Genomic DNA, 16,415 nt, shown 5'->3' with positions numbered 1-16,415 from the left:
CCTATCTCTGCCGTGGGATTTCGATTTTCCTGGCCGGACCGAATATCCCGTACAACCTTTGAGAACGAGGCTGTAGCACGCGACTCTCGACTCTCGTGTTTTCCAACAACCTTATCCGCCCTGACGTGATTCGCCCGGTTTGCCCGCCACAGGACGGGTTATGTTTCCCACTTTCATCGGAATCCTAGGTGAGCACTTCGGCGTTCAACGCGACACCGCGATCCGCTGGATCGGTGCGACGGTCTCTTTTATTTTTATATTCAATTTTCATTCTTTTTTTCTCTCTCTCACACTCTCTCTCTCTTTCTCTATCTACCTATCTATCTCTCTCTTTTTTATACGATTCTTCGTTTTCCCCCCTTTTACCTCGGTTGTATCACGCCGATTATCTCTCGTGGAAAATCGATGCCCACAATTGAGAGTCCTTGTCAATGACCCCAAGTTTAGCAACAGAATTATTTTCATTGTCTTTTTTCCTTTCTCGCTCTTTCGCTCTCTCTTTCTCTCTCCTTCTCGCCTCCCACCCCACTCCTCCTCGGTCAGTCTCTCGCTCTTTCTCTCTGTCTTTCTTTCTCTCTCTTTTTTTCTCTCTTTCTCTCTACGTATGTTTTGTTTCTCTTTTGTTTTACTATTTCGCGTTACATTCTATGCAGAGTATATCGATGCACGATCGCATTATATTCGTATCTGCGATTGATTTTTATTCACCGAATGTGTTCCCGCTTGGTTATTTTGAAACGTAGCATTCCCTTACATGAATATTTAAGGTTTTTCCCCCCTCTTTCTTTTTTTCTTGTGTTGTTTAATCGACGGTAGGTTTGGTACTCGGTAGTGAATGATCATGAAAGATTTTTTTTTGTTTTTTGTTTTTTTTTTTTTAAATTGTTTTGACTGGTCAGTAGACACCCGTAAGTTAGTATTGTTGGGTAAACAGTACAAGATGGGACATATCATTGGATCAAGCAGCTGTTTTATATGTATTTCTAATATTTATGTGTACAGTTGTAAATGAAGATTTCTGTTTATTGGCAGTGAGATGTTCGTTTGTCGGTTTCTGGCGAAAAGTATTGAGAGCTCGTGTCTCTTCGAGTAATATGGATCATAGGCAATTGACGTTAAAATATAATAGACCTTTGGGGAGAATATTTCTTACTCGATGATTTGAGAAAGGTATTGACATGCTTTGTAAACACTTGTAGGTTGTGTGTTACATTTGTGTCATTTTATTGTTACCTACAATGTAAATATACTTTCATTATGTCAGAGTTACTTAAAGTAAGAAGTGCCAGAAAGAAAGAGACATTTTTCCGTATTCTTGAAACTCGTTCAGAATTTGAAAGGTCATGCACCCTGTATAGTTAAACTGACATTAGATTACTGTACATATATGTCTTTTTAAAGTACTATTTTATTTTGTTTTTTTTCCATTATAGACATATTAATTAAATTGGACACTCCTTTATAAATGTACTTAAAGTGAATGCTATAATGATAAAATGAAACATAAAAAGTTGAATTTCGTGATGGTTATACATCAATTTTAATATTATTATAGAAATAAGGAATAACTTATTGGTTTTCTTGTAATATATTATCTCATTAATAATATTACATTATTTAATTCAAATAATACAATACTTTCATAAAATAAAGTGTAGTCAGTTTTTATTTGAAATTATTAAGAAATGATTCTTTTGAACAGAATGTACAATATTTTAAAGCCTATATTATTCTCACAATAAATAGATTCTGTACAGAGTATAAAAGAGTTGATGATTATGGTTTTAGGAGAAGGATCTATGTCCTTGGATCTATAGATGTTTGTGAAATAACGTATCTCAGAATTGATAAAAATATAAAAGAATGTTAATATAATTTTGTCTAATTCTATAAGCAATTGGTTTGATATTGAATATAATTGTAACATTATTGCTCATCAATGGGACATTTACTTATATACACTAATTTTGGTCTGTTAATTAATATAATAATTAGTGTGCACTAAGAATATAGTCATCTAGAAGATTGGAATAATATTAACACTATTAGTAATATTACGTATATTCTGTATTATTTGGCTACATCAAATATTCAGTGCTGCATTGTTGCCCTTAAAAAGAGAATATTGAATCTTATTGACAGTTAAGCAGGATTGATTGATATTAAAACCGTTAGTATTAATTTTTAGTATTGTAAGTAACTTTATTAGAGGTTACTCTTTCATAAATGTTAACAGATGTGAGGCCGTAGATTTACAACCTAAAGCCATAAACATTAAGTTTGGTATACTCTGTGCAAAAGGAAGTATACGAGAGATTAAAAAAATATAATGTGAAGGAACTCTCAATTGTTCCTTTATTTTTTTAGACATTCAATCGTGGTGGGAGGTGCCAAGTATAGCACACTTCTGCTCATTATTTAGGGCTGCCTTCAATCTTCTGGACTTTGATATTGAGGTACATACCTGAATGCCGTCTCGTATAAGTAGGCATTATATAAGAGATTTGTTAGTACCGCTTCAGCTTCCTGGATGTTACGTAGATCGTGCTTTGGCTTTATTATGTTACTAATGGCTTATGCATTATTATTTGGTTGATGCGTTGATTAATGTTTCAAACGGTGTACATATATGTGTACTTGTATATTAATTTTGGACATTGTTCTAGGATTTAGAGGAAGCTTTATTAACGGACGGTGGAACCGAGGGACATTTAGTACAGGAACTAATAGTCAGATTACTTGAAGGTTGTTTACCTAATGACACTCGCAATGACATCTCCACCTTTAATTACCAGATGTTTCTCCGTAGATTATTTCGTAAGAAATGTCAGGTAAAATAAATTTTACACAGTTTGAAGTTAAAGCAAAATGTATACTTATATGTTTGCATTGCCATTATAAATAATCAATGTGTTTTTTTCTTTTAAGGAATACAAATGTGAGAATCCTTTTAATACAGATGTAGATTTTGAGTTATTGCCTCTTCGTCAAAAAGTAGAAATACTAAGAGCCCTCTGCGACTTCAGGCTTGACGCTGAAGACGTGGTATGTATTTGAGAACTGACTCGATCCATTAATTTCTGGTAAACAATGTTCGTTATAAGGGTTCTGTTTGTTATCTATTTGCAGGAGCATTCATTAAGTAATTTGGACTCGGATAGTCTGCGAGTCGAACCTTTAGGACATGATCGTAAGAATTCTGCCTATTGGTACTTTTACGGCACTCGATTATATAGGGAGGACTACATTGATACTTCTAACAGCATCTCACACAAACAGAAAAGTAAACCTAGGGATAAAAAGCGTAAAAGACGACGAAGCAGAGTGGCGAAAGAGGAAGAGGAAGAGGAGGAGAAGAAGGAAGACTGTTTAATACACGAGGAAGGGAAAGAAAGTGTCTGGCAAGTTGTCTGTTTTACTCAGCAGGACTGGAGTCGTTTAGTTGAGAAATTTCGCGATTCGGTAATTGTCTCATTGAACAAGAGTGTTAATCGCTTTCTCCTTTAGATCTATTTAATAATGTTATTATACTACTTAGGAGTACGATACCGAACGTAAACTCTACCGTACTCTATCCAAGGATTTCATGCCCGAAATCCCCAAGCTTTTTGACTTAAAAGAAAAGCAACAAAGACGCAAGTTGTTACAACGCAATAGTTCGCGAGTTCTTCGTAGTCACGAACCTGCCACACAGATGGAAACAGTCATGGTTAGATCGAAGATCAAAACTAAAACAAACAAAGGCAGCAAAAAGGGGACGCAGAACTCGAAGAACGTTTATGTTAAAGAAGAAACACCTCCACCCTTGTCCTCACCGCCTGTTCAGAAGAAAGGACGACAGACTAATAATTCATTAGCATCGGCCGTTGGTCAAATTGTGATTCATACTAGGGACGAAGTAGAAGGATTAGAAAAAAAGAAAGGGATTGGAAGTAACAGTGACGGAAATTATGTGTCCACCAAGTATGGATATAAATACGGATATTCGTTTGGAATTGAAGAAGAGGAACGCCGTGTCGGGATGCATAAAGTTCTTGAAAGTCTCAAAGATCATGCGGATGCCTGGCCATTCATTGATCCTGTGGATGAGGAATATGCGCCGCGGTATAATATTGTTATGATTATAATGATGTTTCCCTTGTTAGCATGCTTGTTGGTTCACTCTACTATTCTCTGTTTCTTTCTGTGAGAACATTTTTATAAGCGTAATTATAATTAACGAGAATGAAACAGACGAATAGAATAGCTACTAGGGGCACATTAGTGTACGCTGGTATGCATTTTTAAACCTGATATAAATATAAGATTGATATTATTTTTTTTTTTTTCATGTAGATACTATAGTGTTGTACGGAAACCTATGGATCTCAGTACCATGGAGGAGAAACTTGAAGGTGGTTTATACAAGAGTTTAAGTGAATTTAAACGGGACTTTCGTCTTATAGTGGACAACTGTAGGCAATATAATGGTTCTGATAATGGTTAGTACTGTATATATCAATTAATATTATTTAAATTTAAATGTATCAATATAACTTTTGCTCGTGTCTATGTTTACAAATGCAACACAGTTTCCTCTTTCCTATAGTTAGTTAAAGGTGATTTGTTCTCAAGTATGGGACGTTTTAGGTTGTGACATCTAAATTATTTTAGTGTGTCAATACGAAAAATGCAGATATTCCTTATAAAAATAAGAAGAGAAATATTAGAAGTTTTTTCATGGTACTTTTCTAGTTAATAGAAGGTCATTCGCATGTAATATTCTTATCTAGCGGTATCGTATTATAATTTTAATTATTATCTAACTTCTTTACAGAGTACACTGAAATGGCTTTCAATCTTAAAGATGCGTTCGATAAGGCTGTAAATCGATATTTAGAATCCGAAACATCCAGCGATGAAGATCCGTCATCACCAAAATCGTTTGTCGCCACGCCTGCGTCACCGTCGTGTCCTTCTCGAGTTTCTTCTCCGCATCAAAATCGCAAACGATCGAAAAAGTCTACAAAAAAGTCGAAATCGTACAAATCCGAGAGTAAAGGGAAATCCAAGGTTAATGAGAAAAACGACGAGGATGAGAAACGAGGAAAGAATTACAAGCTTCCAAAAAAGAAGAGGGGGAAGAAAAAGAGTAAAAAGGCGAAGGATGAAGAATCAGTGAACGAGGAAGAACAAGAGGATCAGGAAAGCGAGGATGCTATGTCCGAGTCGAGTATCGTGACGTCGAAAAGAAGGAAACATATAGAAGCAAACAATTTATTGTTGAAAACCAAAAAGCTGTCGTCCAAAGAGTCGGAAGAGTTGAAAAAGATGAACAAGAAAATTAGTAAAGAACGTCATCAGCAAAAAAAGGAAACGGAAAGCGTGCGCCCGATGAAAGAATCGAAAGAGAATAAGAGGCGAAAGGAAGACTTTGAGGAAGATTATGAGTCCCTAGTCATCGCGAAAAGTAAAAGTAGGAAAATTGAGAAAAAGGAACTCGAGGAGACCGAGATATTCACGGATAATGCGAAGAAGAGCAAGGGAAAGAAGGTTGAACCTCTAGGTGACGAAGAGGTGTCTGAGAACAAGGACAAGACACAGCATATCAAAACGAAGAAAAATCGGAAAAAAGAAAAGGCGGGATTGAAAGCGTTAAAGCCCGAGGAAAAATCTGAGAAGAGCCGCGCGAAGGACAAAGAAAAAAAATCAAAGCAGAAAAACGATGACGTGAAAAATGGTGAAATATCCAGCGAAATAGATTCCAAAGATTTAGATCTAGAGAGCGATGTAGATTCAAAGGAAGCCCCTACGTCTAAGAAGATTACTGCATTTATAGGTGATAAGGATATAGAATCGTTGGATGGTTTAAAGGATAAGATTAGCGAGCGGCGACGAGATGAAAAGCTGAAGGGCGAGAAAGAGAAACCGAAAAAAACAGGGAAAAGCGATTTTCACAACGTGTATTCAAAAAAAGTGCCTTCAAACGGTAGTACCTTTAACGACAGCGATAAAGCCAGCGTCAAACGACCAAAGTTAAAAAAGGGAATGAAAGAAGAAAAAGTTCCTACCACGGAGGATCCTGTAAAAACACAAGACCAAGAGGCAGGCGAAACGAAAAAAATCAAACCTACAAGCAAGCATACCAAAGGATTTGGAAAGGAGGAAAGCTCGATACAAGCATTAAATCAGGCAACGGAGCAAACACTCCATGTAAGAATATATTCTATTTCACGTTTAGATAATTCGTTCAATAATAATGCGATATATTGTTTTATTCTTTTTTCTTTCTGCCTCTGAATAGGACATCAACAAATGGTTAGACGACGCACCAAGGCTCTCTGAATTTTCTTCCGGGAGCGATTCTCCAATATTTCATTCTTCTGTTGAATCAGCTCGCTCTGGACCAAAGGTAGAAGCGCCGAGAAAACGACCAAGTTCCATTAAGATCTTTGGTCCTCACGGACCCAATAGACCAAAAAAAATACAGCGTACGATAGATCGTTTGCAGCCTGGTAAAAGTAAGGGGAACTTACTGTTAAAAAAGCCGCTTAATTTACCTAATGTGAGCGTCAATGAAACAGCGGATCGTCCGTTAACTAATGATAGTGACCAGGCAAACAAAAACGTCGACGAGGAACCAAAACTTAGCTTAGGAACAGTCTTGAAGAACGTGGATTCCATTCAGTTGATCTGCAAAAGTTTAGTGTCCTCGCCTAATCCTAATTTGTCCAACGACGACGAAGAAGAAGATCACAGCGTTGCGCCGATAGTCCCAGTAACGTCTTCTAAAGAGGAAAAGTCATCGTCCGGGAAACCGGCCACGCAGACGCCTGCAGAGGTGGAAGAATCTAAAGATAATCAAACCAACGTCAAAGAGACGCAGAAACCTAAAGCCGCGACACCAAATTTAAGTGCCTGGTTTAAGGCGTTCGGGGCACCAAAGTCAAAGAAGAAGGAGGACGAGTTGGAAGAGGGTGCAACGAAAAAGGATGGCGAGTTACAGGAAGTGTTCTGTGGGAGGCAAAGAAGAATGAGTACTGGTGGTAGTAGTGTGAGTGAATCGGTTTCCAGTTTTTCTCAAGAATCACCACCCGGACGTTCGGGACGTTCTCCACAGGCGCAACCCATTATAGCTTCTGTAGAACCACAAATAAGAGGAGCTGGGTTTTATCAGGATGCTCTATCGACGGGAAGCAGTCCTTACAACAGTCCTTACTACGCCACTCCGCCCAGGTACAGCGCTCAGTTGCCACCCACTCCATCACCACAAAATCATCCTCTTTCTCCAGCGTATCCATCATCTTCTTACGAACAAGCACCTCTTTATTCTCAAGTACCACCTCAGGTACCGCCACAACAACCTCATCAGTCATTTCAGAAATCACCCCAAGAAAATACTGGGGAAGTATATCATCAGTTGTCGCCCACGTTCCCACAGCGTTCTCCGCAAGCTAATTTGCCTCAAAATTCAACACCGAGCGAGACATTTAATCAACAAGTACCGGCGAATAATCAGAATCCATCTCCAGCCTACTCGCAACACTCCCCCCAACCAATACAACAGGTGTTTCCGCAGCTTTCTCCTCAACCTCCTGCATCAAACTACTCTCAACCATCGCCTCAACAATCCCCAACTCCCAAATACTCGCAACTGTCCCCGCAACAGAACACCGCCAACTACTCTCAACCTTCGCCTCAAGCATCTAATTATTCTCAGCCTTCGCCTCAACAGCCTCGTTCTCCCTATTCTCAACCCTCGCCGCAAGCACCGCCTCCGAATTATTCTCAACCGTCTCCTCAGCAACAACATTCTCCGTACGCGCAGTCCCCTCAGCAATCATCCGGTTATTCTCAACTGTCGCCGCAACCGCCAGCAAACTATTCCCAACCATCGCCTCAGCCTCCTCCCGTTTATCCGCAACAGTCTGAGCCTTCAAACTTCTCGCATCCGTGTCCCCAAACTCGTTCCGCCAATTACTCCCAACCATCCCCGCAACCTCTCACAGGATACTCGCAACCGTCCCCTCAGCCACGGAACTATTCTCAGCCGTCGCCTCAACAAATTCAAACTTTCCCACAACCCTCGCCGCAAGCACCACCCACCTACTCTCAACCTTCCCCTCAGAACACATCCTATTCTCAGCCCTCGCCGCAACAACAACCGGTGAAATATTCTCAACCGTCTCCTCAGCAAGCCGCGAATTATTCGCATTCTATACACTCGCCGCAAACACCGCAGAATTATTCACAACTTTCTCCTCAACAAGCGCCATCCAATAATTATTCCCAACCTTCTCCGTCACCTCAGCAGTCCCGCAACTATTCGCAGCCTTCACCGTCGCCGCAACAGTCTCGCAGCTACTCTCAACCATCGCCGTCGCCTCAACAGTCCCGTAACTACATGCAGCCTTCGTCGTCGCCGCAGCAGTCTCGCAGCTACTCCCAGCCATCGCCACAGCAAAAGTCTGCCTGCACGCCGCAACCCTCACAACAGACTCCCAGTTACTCGCAGCCGTCGCCCCAACAGAATACGAATTACACGTCGCAACCGCAGACGCCGAAAAGCTCGGAGGAGTGTACGCCGAGCACAGTGACGCCGTCGAATTACTCCCAGGGGTTCAAACAGAATCACGGTTACATACAATCACCTGCGTCGTCGATCAGCGAGACGGAGCATCGGTCGGAGTACCTTAAATCCGCCAGCAGCGTCGAGAAGTCTTCGAGCAACGACCAACAAAGGAACTTCACCGTACCAACGGAGGCGTCGCTGAATTTGAACGCGAACCATCAAATCTATCAGTCGCCGAATCAGTACCCGCCAACGTTCGGAAACAACTATCCCAACCTCGACCTGCAAAGATCGAGGCAGGAGCAACCGCAGCAGCAACAGCAGGCGTCTCAAGAGCGCCCCAGCTTCACTGATCTCAGTGAATCCCTGAACGCGCAGAAGTACGTTCAGCAGCGTTCGTTCCTCGGCAAAACGTCAGCGGCCAGCGATCAGCTGCCAACCCAGGACCAGCAGTCCCAGTTGTTGGCGTTCCAGCAGAATCTTACGACGCACGAATCTCTCTACTCGAGCGGCTTTCAATCGTCCGGCTACGCGATGCCAAACTCGAGGCCGGTTTACCCGAGCCCTCACTATTTCGACGCCAGCTCGAAGACTGCCACCGGTGGGTCTGTAAATAGCTCGGCCAGCAACCTTCCGCCCGTAAAGAAACGTATATACAATGAATCGTCCAGCGACGCGACGCGCAGCTTGACGCAGGAGGCCGGAGCTAGACCTGGCCAGGAGCAGTTCCCCTTCGACCCAATAATGGCGTTGCCGCAGCCGGATACGATCTCAGCTAGTCAATTCGATGCCTCGTTCGTGGGGAACTTGGCCGATTCAGTGGCCACGAATCCGGCATACGCTCGCCTGGGCCTCGGCTTGGTGGGCCGGCCGAGCAAGGAACAACAGCAATTGTTAACGATCCCTCGGCCGCCGCCGACGAAACCCGAGCACCTCGCTTATGCGCGCAGTCCAGCTACCGGGGCTGCGGAATTGGATCTCAATCTTCTTCAGAGTTTGCAAACGGCTGCCGCCAAGAACACGCAGGGCATACTGTCCATGTCGCGTAGAGGAGGCGACGCCTCTGTCACGGGTACCGCATCAGCGCCTACGAAAACGAAAAAGAGTAGGAAGAGCAAGCAGCAACAACAGCAGCAACAGCAGGAGCAGCAGAACGTCGCGAACGTGTCGTCCGCGGTCAGCACTGAGCCACAGCCGACATCCGGCATACCAGGCTTCCCGCAGTACACCGGTGCACCGACGGATTCAATCGGTTTGAAGAACAGCGGCATGGTCCCTCCAACTGGCAGTGCTTTCAATTTCGCCGCGTCGACCAGCACCACCACCAGTTCACCGTTCTACGACAAGGACGCGTCAGCAGCGGCGGCCGCGTTCGCCTTCCTGGACGAGTTCCGGAACCCGAACAGTTACTACAGTATGGCGCTCAGGCAGCAACAGCAACAACAACAGCCGCAAGTGCCCCCGGTCACGGACGCCACTCAACAGGCTTGCAACAAACTCACCAATCAACCGCCGAGAAATTATCCGCCTCATCCTTTTCTTCATTCCGCACAGAGATCAGCAGCGTACGGGCCACCCGTCTCAGCCTACGTCACGCCGCACGGACCGAATTTAACGGTAGACCCAACAGCGTACCAACAATACATTCATTCCCTTTATGCGCTTCAACCACCGCCGCATCATCATCGACCGTCCTGGCTTTAGCTATTAAAATCTGTATAACGGGCATCGGAACGTTTGTACGACAGTTCGGTGGATTAACCGTCCCGCAGAAGGAAACAGCATTTGACACTTGACTCATTCGGTCGGAGAATCGCGTGGACTATACGGGAACCATTGCTACGCTCTGTTACCATGCCAGTTTTCAACCAAATATTTTTTAGCGGGTATATTATTTTATATAAAGGATCTTTTTGTTCTGTTCTGCAATATACGATTCTCGTTGATCACTGGTAATCGAGGTGGCAGACATTGTTATAGGATAGTATCCGTAATTTTATGTTTCACAGTTGACGAACCTATACGATTTTCCCAGTCGTTGCTTATTTGAAGCAATATAGGGTAACGATACCATTAGTACTAAGAATTCGTGTTGAGCGAACGATACGCGTTGATTTTGTCGAGGATAACAATTCTAGTGCAATCGTATTTTATCATTTTTAGTTTAGCGTACGTGCGTTCGGGAAGTAAATGTGTATGGATGTTCTTTTCTTTTTTTAAGTATTTTTCTAGCAATATTAACGCTTGGGTTCAATTTCATTCTCGGCTCACCCTGTTCGTAATTATAGATGGCATTACGAAGCCGATTAAAATTTCTATGAAACATCAGGCATCTATCCTATACTTTGTCCATTGGAACACGAACGTTCACCGTTAATCGTGATTGTAAAATTTAATGTGAATTTATGATTTTATTACGAATAACCGTTGTTCGCGGTTCATGGTTGAAAAATGCTGTTTCCTTTCATTACTGCTCTTCAACGCAATCGCTGTCAGAATTTTTTTTTCTCCAGCAACGGAAATACCGGTGTTTTTCTTGTTCAGTTTTTGATCACGGCTCGTTGTAGTGCGTCGATATGAATTTCTTCGATTCTTTGTAACAAACGACTCAATTGTCTTTATTCGCCTAATTTTGACCGTTTCCAATATCTTCTCTTCGCGATTAAACAGGTTTATGATTTCTCCAAGAAGAATTCCGGTATTGATATTATAGGAAAGAAAAACATTCTGATCAGTGTATCTCCCGAAACCGTGAAAGTGACACCGTAAACTCATTAACGTCGAGCAGTAAAAGGATCACGTAAGCCTTTCTTCTGTTTTTTTTTTTAATATATATATATATATATAATTGATATATATATATATATATATATACACACACTTGTATACGTATTTTTTACTGATTGACCAGAGAACAATGACTTTTTAAAGTTTTCGAAAATTAGAGCGTCGGATTTTCCACCGAATTGCCCTCCCCCTCCCCCGCCCCCGCCCATTTTTTCGCATTTGTTGTTTCCCCATTTTTTACCGAAAGCGATACAAACTTTGACATTTTTACACGATTTATCAGGAAAAGGAAAAGATGTTTAGCTTTTATCGGATAATCTACTTGTGTAGAAGTCATATGTACATAAAGAGGTAAGCCTACATCGAGTGGGAATTTTTGATAGTTCTTTTTCTAATGAACTAGTCGACAACTTAGACGCGTGTGAAGTTCAGTCGCTAGTGACCGGAAGTAACCTTCTATCAAAAGTTCCTCTGTCTACTACCGCTCTTACAGCGCCACTATTTACTTCTCTTTCTCGATGTATGTGTCGAGGATATGAATTATGCAATATTCGATTTTCTAGCGAAAATTCAAGGAAAAAAAGGGAATTCTATGGTCTGCTTGCGACAGTGCTCGTGTGACGTCCATATACGCCCGCCGCAAAAATATTTCGCCTTTCCCTGGTTTTTGTTCGAACAGGAAACGAAACAAATGGAACAAAAAACGGCTAGACAAAACGTAGGGGGTATACGTGATTTCTAAGTTCGAAGAATTTCTGTATGATATCGAGCGCACTGTTGCCGGTGTATCTTATGTAGAGTATATAGATTCGTTAGTAGGTAAGCTAGAATTCGTTTCTTTGTATATAAAATACATATCCTCCATAGACGATGTGCTCGATGTAAAGAAAAGATCTGCGAAGTCAACGACCTTGTAGAATCGTCCGCGGTAGGTTACAAATGGAAAGATGTGTTTAGAGACACTGGACGTGCGTGTAGGATGTATATGCTCACGCGTGAATGTGGTGTTTGTATGCGTGTTTTGCAAGCGAAGCATATGTAACAAACTAGTATGCGTGCGTGTAAATGTGCTGCGCGTTTTACGTGAAACGTGTGAATGTAGGGACAGACGAAAAATGTGTAATACGCCGCAATCATACATTAACCCACCTTACTGCTAAAAGAAACGGATGGAAGCGGTATATTAAAACTTATAAATATATACATATATATTGTAAATGTATATTGTAAATGTATCGATGACAGATTAAAGCACAGTTTGTTACAAAATCCTATGTAAATTTGTTATTGATCTAGCAATTTAATTTTGTTGCTTGTTTGTAATGGAAAGATAACGGATACGTTTGATATGTTGATAATTGGCGATTTATTTTATAGACAATATTTCTATGAATAATTCTTGTGATCCCAGAGAATAAAAGTTAGTAATTTTTATAATATATGCAATACGTATTGTGTATATAATATATGTATTATTTATATTCGTTATATAATGTTTATATTTTCTGAAGTGCTCCTGTAGGTGTTGTTGTCGCGTCGGATCAATGAATTTCAAAAATCACGACGGACTGCTTTCACGAATTTTTATACGAACTTGATGGTGAATATGAATCAGTGAAACGTATAAGTATTCGAATACGTTCGTTTTGTTAGTACCTTATGTGTATATTGAATTTTACAACCGACGATTTATTTTTAATTAAGAATTACTACTTTAATTGGATTACACATAAGTAAACTTTAATGTCACTGGAAATTTAATCTTCGTGAAGAGGCGGGCTTGATAAAATGAAACAATATACCGTGTGTGGAATGTGAACATGATAACTACGAGTTATCATTTCCAAACTTCGATTTGAACGATGAAAATCGTAGATACAGCAAAAAGGATTTATAATTATAGCTGATGGGAGTAAGATATTTCTAAGGACAGTGCACGTGCGGAACGAAATTTTGAATCATCTGGGAAATATGATTTGAAATCATTTTCTTTTACGAGAAAATTGCAAAATTTGTAATTTTTCAGAAAAACGTACGTCCACAGAAAAAGTTACTTTCCTATTTTCATACTTTCAAATTAATTACGTCGTTCGTTAGACGCAAGTTGCTAGTTTGTATAGATGAGCAATGGCATTTTTTACTTGGAAGTTTTTCTGTGTTTTATCGGGGTTGACTATATTGTAGACGAATCCATCACGCTTAAGTGATATGTGATCATAATTGGAATTATTTAGTGATGCGTTTCAATTGCAGATAATACAGTTTGTGCCTTTAACCTAAAGTGTGATCTAGACGTTTACAAAATGTTTGAAAACATAAATTCTGAATTACTACCAATAAAAGCCCATTATTTTTTATTCAATGCTGGTAAGTAAATTACTTGGAAATATGAAGAGTATATGAAGAACTATTATAAATTAAGATTTAACTTCTTTCAGCCACTGGACCAATAGTACCATTTTTACCAACAATTGCAAAACAATTAGGCTTCTCTGGCTTTTTAGTGGGTACAATATATACAATACTACCAATTTCGGGTTTAATAGCTAAACCTTTGTTCGGTGGCTTGGCTGACAAATTTAAGATCCACAAAATACTATTCTTAATATTTCAAGCAGTAACTGCCATAGCCATGTTTACAATACATTTTATTCCTGAAATAGATAAGAGTGCAAATGTTACACTCACATGTAATGGTTACGGATCGGTAGAAATATGTTCAAAAAATGGATTTTCAGACAGAGTTATGCATAATGTAATTACAGAATATCACTTGAATGTATCATGTCAGGTATAAAAGTCCATGATATAAAATAACTTATTACGAGGAATTGTACTTTGACTTACTATATTTTTACTTTTCACTTTTTTCAGATGTCCTGTAAAGGTACAAAAGAATTTTATACTGAAATATGTGAGCATTGGAATGCAAGACAGTTTTGTAACTTAACAGACACAAGCATTATTTCAGATTATAAAACATTTAAATTTACTGTAGGATTCGATGAATATTACGACCTTAATGTAAGTTGTTTCATGCAATCATTTATTTGATTTGAAACAGAAAACATTTTCATTTCTAGCTGAAGCAATGTGTAGATGTCCGTATGCTTACTGCTACATTCGAAGATAATATAATACATAAACCAGCTTGTCAAAATTATGTTAAAACAACATGTGCAACTACATGTCATAATAATTCAATTTTTAATCAACTTTTGGAAGAGGCTTATATTCCTTACAATAGCACTCAGGTCTCAGGGTATCAGTTTTATTCATTTCTCTGGGCAACTATAATTAGTTGGATTGGAATGGCAGTTGTAGTCAGTGTAGCAGATGCTATATGTTTCAATCTCCTTGGTTAGTACTGTGTTGTCTAATAAAGTATTTCATAATTCGTATACTTCTGTATTACAGGAACTGACAGAAGGAAAGATTATGGGAAACAAAAAATGTGGGGCAGCATTGGTTTTGGTATTTTTGGAATTAGTGCAGGATATTTAGTAGACTTATTTAGCCAAGGAAAATTGCAGAAAGATTATACTTGTATATTTTACATTATGCTGATCATTATGATATTGGATATCATAGCGTCAATAACTTTAAAACAGGTGGATTTTTTTTGTCTTTTAATAAATTCTGCTCCTTTTGATGGAATGAAATAGATAGTACAGAAGTTTGATACTTCTTACTTATCAAGAGAATAAAAAAAATTACCAGGTAATGGGAGAAAACAGTATCATTACAGAAAAATCAAGAACACTCTGAGGACGTGTCATCAATATTATCGGAACTATTTACCATCTGTAAAGAGGGTAATGTACTGGTATTCGGATGGTGGTGCATAGGTGCTGGAATGTGTACCGGTGTAATATGGAATTTCCTATTTTGGCACACCGAAGTCTTAGCATCTGGTTCTCAAACAACATGGCTGAAAACTTTACAAGGCCTTATGACTGGTATACAGTGCTTTTTAGGAGAGTTACCTTTTAATTTTATCTCGGGAAATGTACTGCGAAAACTAGGTCATGTAAATATTATGGGTTTAGTCTTATTGGTCTATGCAATTAGGTGAGTATTTTACAGCATATTGTTATACGAAAATATATTTATATTTTTTATTACTTACCCTATTTTACAGATTTATGGCATACAGTACAATACCAAACCCCTGGTGGTTCTTAATTATTGAAATACTTCATGGACCATCTTTGGGTCTTTGTTGGCCTACTATGGTGTCATATGGTGATAAAGTAACACCGCCTGGTACTAAAGCCACTATACAAGGATTTATTGGTGCTATATTTGAAGGAATAGGTTAGCAATAATGAATTAATTGTATAATTCTGATTTTTTTTTAATTATCTGTTATATGTACTTATTGATATTTTCAGGCGTATCAAGTGGTAGCTTAATATGTGGATGGTTAATGGACGTATATGGCGGTGTTACAACATTCAGAGTTTTCTCAGTAGGTGCATTACTATGGTTAACCGTCTTTGGGCTATTACAATTGTATCTCCGAAAACTTAAAACATCGCCGATACGTATGGGCCATAATCGTGAGTAACGATTATGAGAATACAGAAATAACATTTTCTGTACATTGGATATTTAAGGAAACTGATTTCAATTGAAGCAAAATATTTTTTTATTTGTTGATTTTTTCCAGATTTGGCAAACTATGCTAATCCGGAAGATGCAATTCTTATGACAATGAGTCGCGAATTTCAAACTTATTAATAAAAGACAATAAATTTTTTAGAAATTCTATACATTTACTTAGCTGACTTACTTTGCAATGGCTGTCTTAGTAGTACATAATAGCTTTTCCTACGATTATAGATCGATTCTTTATATGTTCGTGGTTCGTTTTTTTTTTGTCGTTTTGTAATAAAGTATTGATTGTTCAGTATTATGTATTCACGTTGTCATCGTGTTCGTTAATATATGTACTTTTTTTTTACAATAAAATCATTGTGTTTTGTCCTTCAATAACAGTTAACTCCTACCAAGTATACAGTATTCTAAACATTGATAAATAAAACATAACAAAGAGACATCAAAAGGAAGCAGT

At 39.3% G+C, this 16,415-nt stretch overlaps 2 protein-coding genes across 8 annotated transcripts; both read left to right on the top strand.

The window, feature by feature from the left end:
- The first annotated feature begins 37 nt into the window (after positions 1-37).
- Positions 38-13,619, top strand: LOC116430496 (uncharacterized). Of its 7 annotated transcripts, XM_076369130.1 has the most exons (11): positions 38-188; positions 2,368-2,456; positions 2,667-2,831; positions 2,929-3,045; positions 3,130-3,462; positions 3,539-4,104; positions 4,336-4,481; positions 4,817-6,192; positions 6,284-12,516; positions 12,850-13,370; positions 13,592-13,619. In XM_076369130.1, exons 1-9 carry the CDS (start codon positions 161-163, stop codon positions 10,253-10,255), a joined length of 6,792 nt encoding a protein of 2,263 aa, XP_076225245.1. In that variant the 5' UTR covers positions 38-160; the 3' UTR covers positions 10,256-12,516; positions 12,850-13,370; positions 13,592-13,619. The 7 variants fall into 7 exon arrangements, with proteins under 7 accessions (XP_076225245.1, XP_076225246.1, XP_076225248.1 ...); XM_076369131.1 differs by lacking the exon at positions 13,592-13,619 and having other exon boundaries at positions 13,242-13,352; XM_076369133.1 differs by lacking the exons at positions 12,850-13,370; positions 13,592-13,619 and adding an exon at positions 1,033-1,170.
- Sugb (Sugar baby transporter) lies at positions 13,400-16,307 on the top strand. The gene is made up of 9 exons (XM_031984632.2): positions 13,400-13,705; positions 13,777-14,129; positions 14,213-14,362; positions 14,422-14,698; positions 14,756-14,949; positions 15,087-15,409; positions 15,480-15,655; positions 15,733-15,900; positions 16,011-16,307. Exons 1-9 carry the CDS (start codon positions 13,642-13,644, stop codon positions 16,079-16,081), a joined length of 1,776 nt encoding a protein of 591 aa, XP_031840492.1. The 5' UTR covers positions 13,400-13,641; the 3' UTR covers positions 16,082-16,307.
- Positions 16,308-16,415: the final 108 nt, after the last annotated feature.

The sequence above is a fragment of the Nomia melanderi genome, chromosome 7, assembly GCF_051020985.1.
Source record: "Nomia melanderi isolate GNS246 chromosome 7, iyNomMela1, whole genome shotgun sequence".
NCBI classification, from domain to species: Eukaryota; Metazoa; Arthropoda; class Insecta; order Hymenoptera; family Halictidae; genus Nomia; species Nomia melanderi.
Note: the sequence above shows the minus strand (reverse complement) of the source record. Positions and strands in the feature narration are given on the sequence as shown.